Genomic DNA, 17506 nt, shown 5'->3' on the forward strand with positions numbered 1-17506 from the left:
ACCAGCCCTGAAATCCTGCCTCCTTCTTTTCCCCCTCTTCCATTCCTTTTGCCTTCCTTTCTTTTTTCCCCCCTTCTTCCCCCAGCAGCAACTCCAGAGCCGAGAGACTGCGTCCCGGGACGGCCTGCCTTTTCTTAATTGATACAATAGCCCAGCTCGGGTTTTCACCTCCTCCCCCAACTCCACCCCGCCTCACCCCTCCCGCCCGCCGCCGCCGCCGCCGCCGCCGCCTCAGCGCCCGCCCGGGGCTCTGTCGCTGGCTGCGTCCCGTCCCGGCCGCGCTCCGCCGGCTCCGCACCCGCGCTCCCGCCGCCGCGCCCGCCGCGCCGCCTCGCCCGCCGCGCCGCCTCGGGGGTGCAGCGGCGGCTCGGGGCTCGGGCGCGCCGCCCGCCCGGGGCTGCCCAGGGACGCTGGGCTCGGGCCTCTCCACTCGCCGCGGCCGGGGAGCCCTCCCCCTCGCCCCCAAAGTTTCTGGGTTCGTTGGAATCTTTGGATTCAGGATTTTTTCCTTTTTGTTTTTCACCTAGGAATTTGAGGGGAAAACTTTTGACAAATCGACCGCACTTTCTCTCCGCTAGCTCTCTGTCCCCCTTCTTTTTTTCGAGCAGGGGAAGGGGCTTACGAGAGAGGCTCCCGCTGGACAAAGTTTTCCAAAGTTTTCCGAGTGTGATGGTTGCGGGGAGAGCTAACCCACCGGCTTGATTCACGGCTTCCTCTCGCCACCCCTCGAGCAGCCCCTAAGCCCGCTATAAGGGAACAAACAAACAAACAAACAAACAAAGTTACATTCCGAGTCGCCTCGTGTCTCCTCTGTCTCTTCTTTTACGCATTTTTTTCTCCCTCTCTCCGCTCCCCGCGCAGCTTCCACTCCCCTTCCTTCGACCCCTTCCTCGGTCTCTGTCTCGGCTGGAGGTGCCAGGACCCCCGGCCGCAGCCTCCCCTCCCCCGCCGCTCCGTCCCTTCTCCGGCCCTCCCCTCCCCCGCCGCGGCCGGCACAGCCAATCCCCCGAGCGGCCGCCAACATGCTCTTTGAGGGCTTGGAGCTGGTGTCGGCGCTGGCCACCCTCGCCGCGTGCCTGGTGTCGGTGACGCTGCTGCTGGCCGTGTCGCAGCAGCTGTGGCAGCTGCGCTGGGCTGCCACCCGCGACAAGAGCTGCAAGCTGCCCATCCCTAAGGGCTCCATGGGCTTCCCGCTCATCGGAGAGACCGGCCACTGGCTGCTACAGGTAAGGGCACACTCGCTCCGCTGCTCTCCGGGGTCCGCTAGCGGCGAGCGCGGGGCCGATGGAGCCACGGGCCGGCCAGGGGGCGCCGGGAGCCTGAAGGCACCGGTCCCCGCCCCGCCCCTTCCCTCCTCTCTGCCTGCGCCGCCTGGGCTTCCCCAGCCCGCCTGCGGCGTGGTTCGGAGCCCGTTGGCACCTGGTGCACAGGTTCAGGGGGCTGATAAGAGAGGTCCCCGGACCTCTCAAGCCCAGCTTTCCCCAGTCGCGGGCGGCACGGCAGGGGTGCGTGGAGCGCCCTAGGGGCTCCCCGCGCGGCGCGAGCCCGAGGGGGCGTCCGGTCGTGAGCCGCTTTCGTCTCCCCTTCGCGCTCCAGGCCCCAGTTGCCGTCGGCTTCCTGGGCTTTGGCAGCGTCACTGGGACCCGAAAACTGAGTCGGGGAGAGGAGGAGGGGGCCAGTGGCAGCCAGAATTGCCCCTTTAAGACCCGGACTGTGTTCCCTCCGCCTCGTCGGCTGCGCCAGGTACAACGGCCCTGGTCCACGGTCCGAGAAAGTGTGTGTGTTTTGTGGTGGGGAAGGAAGGAGGTAACCAAGGGAAAATGAGAAGCCTGAAACCCGTGGGTTCTCGGCTTTCGGGGAAAAGGGTCTATTTACTTATTGGGTGGGGACAGTGTAACAGGGGAGAGAAACTGTTGGTGCATGTGAGATCCATAGAGTTCGTATGTGTTTGTTGCTAGCCGCGCACAGCCCCACACTGCTAGTGATAATGGGGAGATTAACCTGGAATTAACCTCCCCAAGTGCTAGACAATCGCTTTTGCAATTTGATACACACCAAGATTTGTCTTCTGGTGGGGAGATGCCTCTGGGTTAACCGCGGGAGGTGTGTTATGCGCGCGTGTGCACGCGTGTCTGTTCGGAGGATGCTGATGGGAATTAGGGGAAGGATGGATGTCCTGAAACAGATAACCGCGGCACAGGAGAGGTGAGGCGGGAAGTGAACGTAGAGACCTGTGGGTTTTGAAGTGCGAAAGCTTGGCTTGAAATTCACAGACGCGTGCAGTTCGCGCACACACATACACCCCGCCCGGACCCGCCCCGCGCCAAATGACAGCGAGGCGGGGGCGGGGAGGGGGACGCGAGATCCCCGTGCCCTGTAGTCTTCCCAAGTCCTGGAGTCAGCCCATCTCTTTTTGGGGTTGTTCGTGCAACGGTCCAATGGGACTAGCCTCTCCCCTCCTTAAAGAAATCCCCAGAACCTCTTCCGTGCCCCCACACTTAAGGGTTAACTCCAGCGGTGGTCTAGGCTTTTGGCTGAGATTTTAGGAAGAAAAAAACTCACATGGGCATCGGTCCTGCCTTGTTAGAGCCAATCTGCGGAATCCGCTGTCTGTCACCGCCCCCTCTCCCCCTTTTTCCTGACCTTTCTCTACCACCTCCAAGGTCCCCCTGACCTTTTCTCCGAATCCCACAAGGGCCCCTGGGGCTCCAGGTCCAGCCCGCACAGAAGATGGGGTGGGGGTAGGGGGAGCAGGCCTCCGCCTCCGCATCCATCTGCCCCGGGGCCCTAGACTCCGAGGTGGGAGGGAAATGGGCGATGCGTGTAGAGGAGCGCTGAAGGGGTTAATGGGAGCCCTCTGAATCCCAGCTTTATTTTTTCGGAGTCATTTATCAGATTTTACGGGGGGACCTCCAAGGGCTCTCCGTTTCCACCGTGCGCCATCTAAACAGAGCCCAGGGCTAAAAATACAACATTTTTGTATAAATTGGACTCGCGGCCCGAGCGGCCGCCCCTATGAAAGTCCTCTTTGTGAAGACCGTGGAAACGGCGGACAAATAACTCTTTATTAATGCCACAAAAAACGCACTTTAATTATAGTTAGGCAGATCAGAGGCGGGGTGGGGGGCGGCGAGAGAGAGGCGGCGGCGACCTCGGAAAATTCACAGCCCAACTTTTGTGTCGAAAGAAAAGAAAAACAGAGGAACAGAAGGAGAGGAGAGACAGAGAGTCAGACGGAGCGAGGGAGACGGGTATAGCAGACGGAGGGAGGGAACCCCGCGCCTCACCCCCCCTTTGTCGCACCTCCACCCTCGCCTAGATTTCTCTTAAAGGGGTAGACGCTGTCTAGAACGGCGGCAGGGTGGGGGGAGCTCTCCCTGCCCCGCCAACCTGGGAGCGGGGCGGCGTCCCCCGCGGCCCAGCCCCCCTCCTGGAGGCGCGGGCGCTCCGGGCTCGCTCCCTGTCGCGCGCCGGGGCCGGAGGCGCATGTGGAAAAGTGATTAGGGCTCCGGGTTCTGCAGAGTCACTTTTCGGCAGTGCTGATGTGTGTACACCTCTAGCGGGAGAATACTTTTCCGTGGAAGAAAGGAAAGTGAGGAGGGGGACCAACCCGGGAAAAGGGGAAGCCGAGTTGTCCCTTTGGGGGTGCATGACCCCGGAGGTCTGGAGCCCGCATCCGCACGTCTGTTGGCGGGCTGGCGGGACGGCTGGACAGGTGGCGCCCCTCCCCTTCTCACCCGGCACTGCCCTGGCAGGAGAAGGGTTAAAGTGGGGTGGGGTGGCGATCGCCTACGTCAAAGGTGAGCGGGACGCCCCTGCCCCCGCCCCTCGGAGGTCCCCTCGGTTTCCGGTACCCGCGCTGGGCCAGCTCAGCCAGCACTTCGGAGCGCCCGGCCCGCGCCGGGGCCTAGCCATCCCCGGCTCGCGCCGCCGCTGCTGCCGCCGGGGATCCGGTTACCTGTGACTGCCGCCCCGCCCGGCCCCGCCCCGCCCCGCGGGGAGCGCCTTCCTCCGCGCTCCTGTTCCAAACTCCAGGGCGGCGGCGAAAGTCCTTCTCAGTTATTTCCAGGGCAAACTGCATTAGGAAAATCGCGGCTCTCGGCCCGTGACCCTACCCCGCAGAGCCCTCAGAGGGCCGCCGGGTCCCTTCGCGGCCCACTCCTGAGAACGGAGGAAACCCCAGCCCCCAGCTGTAGTGACTGCCTCCGGGCACGGACCGCTCAACGCTATAAATAATCTTTGGCCTGCGGCCACCCCGCGGGGTCTCGCCAGCCCGTGGCCGGGAGCCTGGAAATATTTATTCCGAGAGGCTCCGGAGCGCGAGGCGGGGGAGGGGGGGGCGGAGGCTCTAGCTTCAGGTCCCGCCGTCCGGGATACCTTTTCTCTCCCGCAAGTCATTTCTAAAAAACAGCCTCCCGCGGGGTGCCCCTGGGCCTCCCGCCTTCTTGCATTATTTATTATCCTCTAGGCCCTACTTCTCAGTTCTTGTGCATGCGATGAAAAATAAAACCTACGTGCGTGTTTGTGTGTGTGTTGAGGGGGCAGGGGATTGCAGCCCCGGGAGGGGTCCTCCGCCCTTTCGCCGCGGGCCCCCGCGGCTGGGCCTCCGGGACGTCCCATCTGTAGATGTGCGCCCTGAGAGAGGTCTCTGGCGTGGCTCCCGCAGGGCTCCGGCTTCCAGTCGTCGCGGAGGGAGAAGTATGGCAACGTGTTCAAGACGCACTTGCTGGGGCGGCCGCTGATCCGCGTGACGGGCGCGGAGAACGTGCGCAAGATCCTCATGGGCGAGCACCACCTCGTGAGCACCGAGTGGCCGCGCAGCACACGAATGCTGTTGGGCCCGAACACGGTGGCCAACTCCATCGGTGATATCCACCGCAACAAGCGCAAGGTAAGAGCTCTGGGCTAAGAGCCCCGAAACCGTGCTCTGACCCTCTTCTTCCGTGCACCCCCTCGGGGTAAGGAGTTCGCGGAGCCCTGGGAACGTTCCCACCCGAATCTGCGCCCCCATTTGCACAGCATGCTGGAGGATCTCCGCAATTCTCTGCCTAGACGGCTGCGATCCCACATCAAGGGCCTGCACAGGCCTCCGGGTCTGCCTTCTTGCTGGCCCACTGCGCCGTGCGCACTACCAGGCCCAAAAGGTGGCTTTTTAGGGGGGTGGTTTGGATAGAGCGTTTAAACGTTTGGGGACTGGGGCGTCCAGTCGCCGTGCTCCACAAAACTGGAAAGAGAAGAGGGCGGTCAGTGGCCCGCGCTCCCCTTTTCGTCGTGTTTCCCCCGGGAATTCCGAGGACTAGAGACGGATGATTCTAAAATCAAACCTAGCTTTCCTGCCACAGGTTGCTTTAATGGCGACGCGGGCAGGCGCGGGCGGGCAGGGGGCACCTTGTGGGCAGCGTTTGCAGGTCCTTGCCTGGGAGGGGTGAGGTGAAATATGGGCCACTGTGCGCACGGATCTGGATGGTGGGGGAAGGGCGAGGGGTGGGAGAACAGCCCAGGCGCGGCGGGAGATCAAAGCGCACCTACCCCCTCCCATAAAGAGGAAGAGAAAGTGGGTGTTTATCCTGTGGATTTCCCGAGCGCCTGGAAGAGGCGCGGAGGAGGCGAGCCAGCGCGCACGGAGCGAGCGTCCCCGCCCCCTCCCAGGGCTGCCCCGCCGCGGCTCCGAGCGCGGGCGGCACGTGCTGTTTGAACTGCAATAACCCGAAAGCTGAGCCGCCGGCGGGCGGGGCGCCGGCCTGCAGGCTTCAAGCGGCCAGAGGAGGTGCTGCACGACATCCCCTCCCTCCCTTTTTCCATTGGGTCGGAGGACTCACCCAGGTTTGAAACCTAAAGGAAAGAGAGAGGGAGCCTCTGATCTCCAGGAGGAGTGGCCGAGTCCGGGAAAAGGGTGGGGGCAGTGGTGGGCAGCCCCCTCCACCGGAAATCTGTGTGTGAGGTGGTCTTGGTGAACGTAGGAATTTATCTTACAGTATTTGATGTCTTCTGAACTGCCTGCGAAGAGTAATTTTTCCGTAGCAGACAAAAGGAGGAAAAACCAGAGACTAACCCACTTCCCCCAATAAAGCATATATTTCGGGGTCTAGATGAGGGGCTCTTAAAGCCGTCTCCCCCATCTGCCTCACCGGAGCAGGAAGCAGCTTAAAGGAGCAGGAAGCAGCTAACGCGCCCCGCCACAGGAGCAGATGGGGTGGGGTTCTGGGGAGTGGCTGGGTGGGGGCTCTAGGCTCAGCAATGGGGGCTTCTCAAATGTGTCGTGCACTTCTTTTTTCCTTAGTGACTCCACCAAAAGCCCAATCCAAAGAGTGAGGAGCCTGAGACTCAGAAGCCCAGCTCCAAAGAATATGACTCCTTCCTCATTTTGTCCTTATAGAGGCTTTGACAAGAAAGCAGTTATTGTCTCCTTCTGACAGAAGGGGCTGTTGCCAGAAGCTGGGGGCTGGGGATGGGGAGGGGGCACTGGGAGGAAGAAGACGACTTGGTGGAGGCAGAGTGCAGAGGGCTTTTGGTTGGGGCTGTTGCCTTGCCGTTCCACCTACCCTCTGTTTGACTTGGTGAAGTGGCCTTGGGCCTCCAGGTGGGGAGGGTCTGCCTAGAAAGCCCAAAGGTTTTGGTGTACATTGTCCATTTGGGAGGAGGGGAGGAAGGAAGGACAGAGGTAGGGCCGGAGTGGTGGCAGAAACTGAGGACCACAGATGAGGCAGTGATGGTCTCCCTCTTCCAGGCACCCTTGCCTTCTAGCTCCTTAGGGGTGAGGAGCAGCCAGAAAGCAGTTCATCCTGACCAAGGCTTGGAAACCCGGTGCAGGGTCCCTCTGTATGTGTGTAATTGATGTTCCATAAGCTTAGGTTTACTGAGCTAAATAGAACGCCTTGAGTTAGGTACAAATGTAGAAGCGGAAACTTGGTCTTCACCTCAGGAGGTGGAGTCTAGCTGGAGGGACGAGAGGAGAATACTCAGGGGCACATGTTGGTCCTGGAGAGAATGGCCAGCCTGCTGGACCCAGTCTGGCCAGGGTGGGGGCTGCTATGGGCCACTCACACTGCCTTATGCAGCCCCCGCTACAGTCAGGGACCTGGCTGGAGAGCAGGCTGCTGGACGATGCCCGGCCTGGTTAGGATGTACTCGCGGGAAGTGGGGCCCAGGTGTGCTGGGGCCTGGCTGGCAGGGAACTAGAGCGTCACTCTTTCCATTGGGGCTGGTGGCCCACCCCTTCTCTGGGAGGTCCGACCAGATGTGCTGGGAAGGGGCTCCTCGCGGCCATTGCTGCACTCCAGCTGTGTGCCCCGGCTGCCATGGTGGTCTGGGGCCAAGAGGGGTGGGGTTGCCAGGGAGAAAGTCCAGAAAGTCTTGCCCTACCTAACAGAGTCCTCTCTGGAAGCCAGGCCGGTATCCCTATAGCGACCACCTCAGACTCTGTTTCTCCTCCTTTGTTACCCCTCCCCACCCGGGGCCTGGGGTGGCCCTGATGGGTGAGGGAGGGCCCCCATCCCTCTTTGTGGGCAGAGAGCCAGGGCATTGCCCTAGAATGGTGCATGGAGTCTGGTAGAGAAGCCTGGGGGGAGGGTTGTCAGAGATACGGAGGAGTTGGGAGTAGTTCTGGAAGCCTCAGTGCCCAGCCCCCGACACAGGATCAGGCATTTCCTCCTCTTCTTCAGACACAGGGCTGGACCTCTTTGCACCAAAGGGCCAGTAGCTTCAGGGCACCTCAGACAGTGGCCTTGAGATTCTGTTGGGGAACTTGGAGAGCATCCCAGAGGATGCACTTAGCCTTGGAGCCCTGGACTGGGGAGACTCCAGGCGTGGTCTTCTTGCCCCTCCTATCCAGACCCCTGGCTACAGGACCTTCTGTGCCCAAGGCTGAGGTGGGGAATTGGCTCCCCAGGCTTTGGAGGCAGGGATTAAGAAGGCTTGCCTGCCCACCCACCACCCCTCACTGGCCTGGCCTTTGGACTCTGTCCTGGGTGGGGTGGAGCTCAGGCTCAGGGTCACTGCACTCCTCTCAGGAACCCTGTGCGTCCTGGGGGTTTTTATGGGGATGGAGATGCCAGGAGGTGCCTGAGCAGGAGGTCAGAGCCAGGAAGGCCTGGGGTCTGGGGGAGGCCAGCCCAGACCATAACTGTAGGTGGCCTTTGGATGAGTGCACAGCCTCTGGCTGCAAAGTCCACCGAGCTCAGCTCAGGGCAGAAGTTCCCACCTGCATTGGATGGGAAGGCGGGTGGCATGGCCAGGCAGCCCTGCTACTGGGAGCTCTGCCAGGGGGCATGGGCACAGAGGCTTTGTTCTGAAGTCCTTCACCCAAAAGTTACTGTAGCACCAGCTGGTGGGCGCAGGGGCTGCTGAGGGGGCGGGTGGAAGGAGTGGATCTCTCTGAAGGTCAGCGGGGGAGGGAGCCCACGGCCAGCCGCCAGGGTGCCTGGGAGTGGGCGCCTCCCTCTGCATGCCCTTGTGCCGGGCAGTGGGGTGGACAGGTGGGCTGGCTGGGCCTGGGGGCCACCCCCTCCCATTTCCCTCCTTTCTGTGTCCTTCTCCCAGGGCGGGGAGGGTTCCAAGACTGTGATGCTGATGTGTTTGCTCACTCTCCCAGGCTGGGGAGACAACTGTGGCCTTGGCAGGGAGGCTGGGCTGGGGTCTGCTCTGGCCCAGAGCCCCAGGTCAGTTGTATCTGTTCCCGGTTCCCCAGGCTGAAGGGCAGGGGTTGGGGCTGTGCCTCCAGGGGCCGAGAAATGCTGAGGGCAAACTAGAGTGGCCAGAACAACTGGCCTTACGCTTAGAATAAACTTGGGCCATAGAGGAGGGTCCCTCCAGGGCTCTTAGATAAATTCAGAGGCCCCCAGCAGTGGTAGAGGGCGGCTCGCTGGGGTTTGGAGTGGTGGGTGTGGCCAGTCATGTCCTGGACTATGACCTTGGGAGGGCCCTTCCCCCTTTGGGCCTCAGCTTTCCGAAGGGGGTTCGCTATGGCTGGAAGAGGGAAAAGAGGGAAAAAAGGAATGGGCAAACCTTTCCAGATTCTGTGGCTCAGCAGGTATCTGCCAAGTGCTGCCCTCCCCTCCCCCACCACATGCTTTTGTTGTGTGTGTGGAGGAGTTCGGGGAGACAATTAGAGCTGCAATCAAATGGGGGACAGGTACTGTTCCCACAGATGCTGGAACCCAGAACGGGCATGCACAGGCTAGGGGGTCTGGGCCAGCCCCTCCCAACCAGGGGTCTGAGTGGGGACAGGCTCAAAAGGCAGCCAGGGTGAAGTTCAGGCCCAGTGGAGATGCCAGGCAGCTGGGAAGATGACGTTCTGGCTTGTCCTCCCCCTTCCTGGAGTATAAAGTACACACCTTGGCGTCACCCCTGTGCTGTGCGGACAGCTGCCTCGGCGGCTGCCTGCCCTCTGTTATTCTTTCCACTCCGCAGGCCGCAGCTCCGGTGGTTTGGCGGGGTGGCCCGCCCAGGCCCCCACCCTCCCACCCTCCAGGGCAGCCACTTCCATTCCTCCCAATCTGAGTCACTGGCCTGGGGAGTGGGTTCCCTCTCCGGCTCTTCCCGCTCCCAAGGCTGCCTGTCCATCTGTCCGTCCATCCACAGCTGGCAGCTGAGAAGAGGGAGGTTATCTGCTGAGCGGGTCAGCACCCAGGGCCATGGGGGTCTAGCAGGCGACTCCCCTCCCAGGGGCACTGGGTGAGAGGCAAGAGAAGGAAGGAAGCATGGCGGGGGCGGGGGGAGGGGAGGAAGCATTTGTTGAAACAATTATAGGGAATGTGAGCCTTGACAAGCCCCCTGGTGGTCCCCCCAGACCCTCCTGTGGAATCAGCTCCCATTCTGGGAGAGAGAGAACCAGGGATGTGGGCTCCTGCGCCAGTTGCGTTGTTGGAGGAACCAGCAGGAGTGGGGTGAGGGCTTCTAAGCACATCCTTCACGGCAGGAGCCCATCCGGCCCTGCGTCTGCGCCTGGGAGTCCCCAGGTCTCCCGCGGCCACGGCCCTGGCTCTCCCGGCACCAACCCTGGTGGGAAGTCCGTACCTGCTGCTCCCTCCGCAGGGCTTTGCCTGGGCCGGAGCTGGTTCCCGATGACCTTTGTCCAGCATTCTTGGCTCACTTTTGGGAATTCCTAGGGAAGCCCCAGAGGGAAACAAAGCAGCTCTCGCTCCTGTGACAACTGTGGTCAGGGCAGGCGGCTCTGGGGGCTGGGAACCCTTCCCCTCTTCACACTGAGCCGCTCTGCAGGGCACCTTCCCTTGTGCCCCAGTCCTGACCCCGCCCGCCCCGGACGCGGCCCAGGCCTCCCTCTGCCCTGGCCAGCACCTCCGCCTCCTCCTGGCCTTTGTGGTGGGCGGTGGTTTCTGGGCTGCCCTGGCTTCGGGAAGTGCCCGCGTTGTTAACCCTGGGCACCGACCCAGGGAGGAGGCCCTGGAGTTTTCCCGGCGCCTGGGAGGCCCTGATGCTTGTGGAACAGCTGGGCCGGAGGCAGGGGCATGGACTGGGTGACCTCCGAGCAAAGCCTCTGGGGCCTGCGATCTGCCTTTGTGTGGCTTCTCAGTGTCTCCACCTCAGGGGGGCTCTGAGGAGACTCATGGGACAGCCAGGTAGAAAGGGACCCCAGGACATCCAGTTAGACCCCTCATGAAACCAGTGGGGAAACTGAGCCCCAGAGAGGGCAGTGACATGCTGGCTGCCACTGGCGACTCAGAGGCTGGGTCCAGATAAGGGCCCTGGGCCTGGCTGCAGTTCTCTTTTCAGAAGCCACAGCCCCAGGGGGCCTGCAGGTGCAGGGTGGCAGTAGGGTTCCTGGGGTCATTCCAGCCCCTGGCCTTGCTCAGGTCCCCTTTCCACCTAGAGGTGAGGTGTGGCCCCCTGCCCTTGGAGTCCCTCTGCTCAGTCCCAGCTCCCCCTGGGTCCTCCCTGCCCCCAAGGCTTGAGAAGGAGAGATTCAGCCGGCCATCGCTAGAGGGCGCAGGGAATGTAACCTTGGGGCAGGGCAGGGCTTGTCAGTGGGTTGGTCTGGCCCCTCCTCAGGGAGCAGTGGGGCCCTCAGAGCTCCGCCTTTGGCCGCCCTGGGCTGGCCCCTTCTGGGCCACTGTGGCCGTGTCAGGTGTGTGTGGGGGGCCTGTAGGCACTTGCCAGGTAACTCGTGCAGTGCCAGATGCTGGGCTTCTTGGAGGGGACAGCATCCTCTTAGGGACATGCAGATATTGGCGTTATGTGCTCTGTAAGTTGAAAGGAACCACAGAGGTCACCTGGTCCCACCTCACCATTTTACAGATGAGGAAACTGAGGCTGGGGGTGACTTGGCCATGATTGCACAGTAAGTTGGTGGGTGATCTGAGGTTAAAAATCATGTCTCTGGGTGCCCAGCCTGCCTTTTCCCACCGTCTCACTGCGTCTACGAGCCTAGCTGGCTTTGACTTCGGCTGGTCCTGGTCGGCGTGGCCTCCGCCCTATTCCCCCTCCACATGCCCACCATTGGGCCCAGGCCTCCCGTGTGCTGGCAGCCCCTGCCCCAGTGCCCTTCAGGACAGACCCTTAGTCTGACCTGGGCTGGCTGGCTCTGGGTCAAGCATCACCTCCCTGGCCCAGCCTGCCTTCACCTCCAGCCTCCCCACCGAGGCCTGGTAGCCACCGAGTTATCTTCTGCCCCCGTGATGAGCCTACTCAGCTCCCACGCACCACTTTCTGCTCCCCCCACGAACTCTTTGCTGTTTTATAAAGGCTGTTAGTTGGCTGGCGTCCGGCTCTGGGGGCAGGGCCCCACCCCCACCCCAAAAGACTCTTTGACCAAGAGGAACCTGCGGTCCTAAGGATACCAGGGTGGGCGGCTGAGGCAGAGAGGGCTGCCTTTATCCCTCACCCTCTGAAGGGAGATGGCAGCTGAATGACCCCCGGAAATTCCCGGGACCCTTGCAACAGAACCAGGTGTGAGTGACCTGTCCAGGCCTAGGCTGCCCTGGGCCACCTCCGCTCGTCCTTCTACCTTCCAGCCTGCCCCTCAGTAGCAGGAGCAGCCCCAAACACTGCTGGCTTTTCTGCCCCTTGCCGGCCTCCTTCCCTCCCTCCGTCTGCCCACCGGGAATTTCGGAATGAAAGTGCTATTGTGAACGCCTGGCTGGGCCACTGAAGGACCAGCACTGTTATTTCTGCAAACCAGCCCTCCCATTAGCCATGCAGGGCCCAGGCCAGGAAAATGTTACCTTTTCCTCCCTGAGCTGACTGCAGGGGAAATTCTCACATTTACAGTTTGTGCGATGGTTGTGTTTGGGGGGCAGGGGGGAGGGCGGGCGCGTGTGTGTGGTTTGCGGGGGGCAGGGTTGGGGTGGCCAGAGGAATATTTGTCTCCTTCCTCTGCGCTGCCCCTCCCCTCTCTGCCTTCCCCGATGACCTTTCCCTGGATGCTGGGGCGGGGGGGGGCACCCCCCTCCTGCTCCAGACTCTGTGGGGGATGGCAGTTGTTGGTTACAGAGTGAGACCCACAGCCCGTCGGTAAATAAACTAACATCCTTCCCTCTCTTATAACCATGGGCAGCAGCCTGGAAACCGTGTGCAGGGGCATCTGGGTGAGGAGGGGGTGGGAGGGGGTTGCTGAGGAATCAGGAGGGCAGAAAGCAGGAGAGGTAGAAACAGGACTGGCTACTTAAAATGGACCTGGAAGATGCAGGGAATTAAAAGGGCTTCTGTTTGGCTTTGTGATATTTTGGGGTGGAAAGCCTTGCCCGCATCCCCCTGCCTCCAGACTCAGCCTCACTGAAGATATTTTGATGGCAGAGTTGGTAACAGACTCCCTAGGATCTCCACCCAGTAGAGATGGAGCGAGGGCAATTGTGGGTCTCAGGAAGTCTTGCTTGCAGTCTAGCCTCAGACTTTCTTGTTTTCCTATCAATGGAGTAGAAGAGCCACCTACTGCTTTCCACCTCTTCCTTGTTTAGTCTGTTTACCTGTGTTCCACTCCTCATGGGCACTTCTGCCCTGTGGCCTAGGAATTCTGGAATGGGCCCCTGCAGTGGAGGAGTGGTCTCCCCTCCAGCCTCGCCCAGCCTCCTCTTGTGTTGCCCCCTATGGTTGGTATGGCCACACTGGCCACAGACCTGTTGGCAGCTGGACTGCCCAGTCCCCAGGGCTTTGTCATTGCTTGGAGAACATGCTTCTTTGGGGGTCAAGAAAGGAGATGATAGCTCAGGTCACCCCGTGAGTGATGTGAAGTTCCCGACTTTGAATAGAAATACTTATGAACTGTTTTAATTCTGTCCTTGCCCCACTTCTCCCCACCGTCCAAAGACTCAGGTCGTAGGAGGGAGGTTCAGAATAGAGGACCAGAAGGGGACTGTGTCTGGGAGGTGGAATGGGGGAGCTCGGTCGCAGTGAGGACCTGCAGTTTTCCTCAATCGCAGTCATGGCATCCGTGCTTCAGCCCGGCTTCGTGGGAGCTGTGTGGGCAGACCCCAGCCCATCTGACCAGCTCGCCCGCCTCTCTGCCCTCCAGATCTTCTCCAAGATCTTCAGCCATGAAGCCCTGGAGAGCTATCTGCCCAAGATCCAGCTGGTGATCCAGGACACGCTGCGTGCCTGGAGCAGCCACCCCGAGGCCATCACCGTGTATCAGGAGGCGCAGAAGCTCACCTTCCGAATGGCTGTCCGCGTGCTGCTGGGCTTCAGCATCCCCGAAGAGGACCTGGGGCACCTCTTCGAGGTCTACCAGCAGTTTGTGGAGAACGTCTTCTCCTTGCCTGTCGACTTGCCCTTTAGCGGCTACCGGCGGGTGAGCACCCAGGGCCTGGGAGCACAGGAGATGGGCATCCGTGAGCCCACCCTGAGGGAGGGGCGGCTGACTGCGAAGACAGACAGTGGTCACACAGTCAGTCTTCACTTGGCACTCGCTGTGGCTTAGATGGGAAGTTCTCAGAGCAGTCCCTTCCCTTACCCCGCCTTGGGAGAAGGCCCTTGGTGGCCCTGCCCTCCCCTTGGGTGATGGGATGGCCCCCTTCTCCCCTCAGGGCATTCAGGCTCGGCAGATCCTTCAGAAGGGCCTGGAAAAGGCGATCCGGGAGAAGCTGCAGTGCACCCAGGGCAAAGACTACTTGGATGCACTGGACATCCTCATCGAGAGCAGCAAGGAGCACGGGAAGGAGATGACCATGCAGGAGCTGAAGGTGGGCAGCATGAGCGCTCTGTGCTCCACGCTCTGGCTGCCCTGGGGTGGGAATGGCCGGCCGTTACTACTCGTCCTCGTCTGGTTCCACAGGGACTGCTGCTGAGCAGCTGCGGTGGCCGTCACTGCACTGGCTGGTGCTCAGCCAGGGGAGAGACTATGTCCCTGCACGTGGCCTTGGGGGGGAGGATGAGAAGCACCCACGATGGGTGGGGCCTCCTCTCTCCCCACCGCTTACTGCCCACCCAGTCCTGGTGGGGAGTGGGTCCCCCTGCTGCTGGGCCCTATGCTCTCCATCCCACCCACAGTCCCACCTACCGTTTTGGAAAAGATGCCAAAAATTGGCCCTTGGAAACCTCTGAAGAGACTCGATGTCAGCGGTGTTTTCAACTCCTCGCCACTTACCCCCAATATTCACTATTTCAGTGCGTTTCATGGTCCCAATAGCCCTGGAGGTCACCTAGGGAAACCCAGGTCCAGAAGGGGAAGCCACTTGCTGAGGGCGGCCTCAGCCCTTGGGAAGAGCAGGGGGCACCTAACTTGGGGCCCATCCCACCCACCAGCTGTTACAAGTTGGTGGCACTTGGTGCTCTCTCCCAGCCTGCCTGGCACTGGCACAGCCCAGATGGTCTGCGGCACCAAGACTGTCCACACTGGGCTCCACAAAAGGCTTCCTGCCCGCCCTTTTTTGGGGTGGATGTTCCCCCGAGGAGGGACTTGTTAGTTCATCCTGGGCTAGACTCTGCCACCCACACGCCTGCCAGGAGCCCATAGAGACTTACAGACTCCCTGTCCCCCGTCTTTGCTTCTCCCCGTTCCAGCTCCAGGTTTTTTCCTGTGACTTTCCCATTTCACAGGAACTTTTTGACCCAGGTCCCTTCACTCCCATCTCTGGGCCCAGTGTCCACTTCTGTAAAATGCAGGGCTTGGAATGAGATGACCTGCTAGGGCGTTTCCATGGGGCGCCATGGCTCAGGTGCCTTGTTCCCCAGAGAACCTTGGAGGGGTGTCTAAGCCCTCTGGGGGCCACCTCCCCTCAGCCTGCTCACTGTGGTCCCATGCCAGGTCCTCGTGGGTGTGGCCTCAGGCTGCCTCCCCAACCTGTCAGCTCTCCTGCCTGCCTGCCGGCTATCCTTCTCCTGGGGATGGAGGAAGGAGCTGGGACTGTGAGTCAGCAGGCCCAGGGTTAGACCCTGCACCCCCTCACTCACCCGCACAGTGCCCGGCTCCCTGGGACTTTTCCTTTTTCTTCTGTGAGCTCACTGCGCTGACTGGGTCTGCAGGGGCTCACCACCCCAGGAGCCACAGTGAGTGAGCAGTGGCCCTACCCCAAGGTGTTTCCAGGCTAGTGCCTTTGCCCCGAGTTGCAGCAGTTGTGTCTCCTGCCTAGCTGGGGGACTGGCCCTCTGACCTGTGTCCGACTGGCCCTCTGACCTGTGTCCATTGTGGCCCGAATACCCCAGCAACGTATGGCTCAGAGGAAGCAGGCAGGACCCAACTAGATGACCTTGGGGCACGAGGGACACTGGCAGAGTGGGGCAGCCCCCAGGCTGGCCTGCCTGAACCCAGATCGCCAACGGTGCCTCTCTGCCACCGCAGGACGGGACCTTGGAGCTGATCTTTGCGGCCTACGCCACCACCGCCAGCGCCAGCACCTCGCTCATCATGCAGCTGCTGAAGCACCCAGCCGTGCTGGAGAAGCTGCGGGAGGAGCTGCGGGCCCACGGTATCTTGCACAGTGGCGGCTGCCTCTGCGAGGGCACGCTGTGCCTCGACACGCTCAGCGGACTGCACTACCTGGACTGCGTCATCAAGGAAGTCATGCGCCTTTTCACACCCATTTCTGGCGGCTACCGCACCGTGCTGCAGACCTTCGAGCTTGATGTGAGGCTGGGACCCACGGGGCTGGGGCTCAGGGGGCCCGTGGGAGCACTGCCTCGGGGGGTAGGGGGCTGGCTGATGGGAAAGACAAATCTCCCCCTTGGGGTACCTCAGTCTGATGGGGAGACAGTCTTTGCTTTTAGGGGGCTTTCAGTCTGATGGGAGAGACCCCGCCGCAAATGCTGGGTCAGATGAAGCCAACCTGGGTGTCATGTGTGCAGTTGCATGTGGACATCTATAAATAAGAAACCAGACCAACATGCTGAGATGGGAGGCTGGCCAGGCCTGGGGGACTACAGTGGGACGTCTCTAGCAACATCTGGGGGCTGGCAGGCAGGAAGTCCTGGGCCCTCTCAGACCTCCTCTGGCTCTCACCACTCCACCCCACCCCTGCCCCCATCTTGCCTCCAGGGTTTCCAGATCCCCAAAGGATGGAGTGTCATGTACAGCATCCGGGATACCCATGACACAGCGCCCGTGTTCAAAGACGTGAACGTATTCGACCCCGACCGCTTCAGTCAGGCGCGGAGCGAAGACAAGGACGGCCGCTTCCATTACCTCCCCTTCGGCGGCGGCGTCCGGACCTGCCTGGGCAAGCACCTGGCCAAGCTGTTCCTGAAGGTGCTGGCGGTGGAGCTGGCCAGCACGAGCCGCTTTGAGCTGGCCACACGGACCTTCCCCCGCATCACCTTGGTCCCCGTCCTGCACCCCGTGGATGGCCTCTGCGTCAAGTTCTTTGGCCTGGACTCCAACCAGAACAAGATCCTGCCAGAGACGGAGGCCATGCTGAGCGCCACAGTCTAACCATGCCTGGCCCGCACCCCCACCTCAGCCCCGCCAGGCCATGGGGGTGGGAGGCAATGGAAGGCTAGAAACCTGTGTGTGGGAGGGGGCTGGAACCTGGGGAAGGGGGAGCGGCCCCCCAGACCTCGCCCTCCCCTGTTCCCCGTCCCTGGCAAACCCTACCCACAGCCCAAAGGGCCCCATCCTCTGAGGGACGGGGGCCCTTCTCCTGGCTCCTGCTTCCCTCCAGTCTCTCTCCAGTTTCCACCAGCTTAGCTCCCGGGAAAGGGCATGGTGGGGGCTCTGCATGCCTGTTACAGTGTTAAATTCAGTCAGCTCATGCTGCAGCGTCTGCTCGTGAGGTTCCCAACTGGTCCGTCCCCTCCCATTCCTTTTGGACACTTTCAGTTTGAGGTCAGGTGGTTGACACGGGGGAGGGAGGAAAGGAGGTGCCACCTGTGGGGCTCTCTTCAGCACCCCTCACCCTCCTGCCTCTGGAGAGCCCCTCCCAGGGGTGTGGCCTCCGGGGAACAGCATCCTGGGTAAAGAATAGAGTCACCCTTGGTGAGGGCAGGGGCTTCAACCAGCCTGGAGGGCCCCGCCCCTTTACTGGTTTGGACATTTGAAATTACCTATTGCTGCTACTTTTTCTCTCCTCTAACCTTGGGGCAAAGGAGCCCCAGGCCCTGTCCTCCCAGCATCCTCCCTGGT

At 61.4% G+C, this 17506-nt stretch overlaps 1 protein-coding gene across 1 annotated transcript; it reads left to right on the top strand.

The window, feature by feature from the left end:
- Positions 1 to 1022: 1022 nt before the first annotated feature.
- Positions 1023 to 16899, top strand: LOC131411851 (cytochrome P450 26B1). The gene is made up of 6 exons (XM_058550961.1): positions 1023 to 1226; positions 4667 to 4891; positions 13466 to 13741; positions 13977 to 14132; positions 15731 to 16015; positions 16424 to 16899. The coding sequence occupies exons 1-6, from the start codon at positions 1023 to 1025 to the stop codon at positions 16814 to 16816; spliced, it is 1539 nt and encodes a 512-aa protein (XP_058406944.1). The 3' UTR covers positions 16817 to 16899.
- The last annotated feature ends 607 nt before the right edge of the window (positions 16900 to 17506 follow it).

This window comes from Diceros bicornis, chromosome 12, assembly GCF_020826845.1.
Source record: "Diceros bicornis minor isolate mBicDic1 chromosome 12, mDicBic1.mat.cur, whole genome shotgun sequence".
NCBI lineage: Eukaryota > Metazoa > Chordata > Mammalia > Perissodactyla > Rhinocerotidae > Diceros > Diceros bicornis.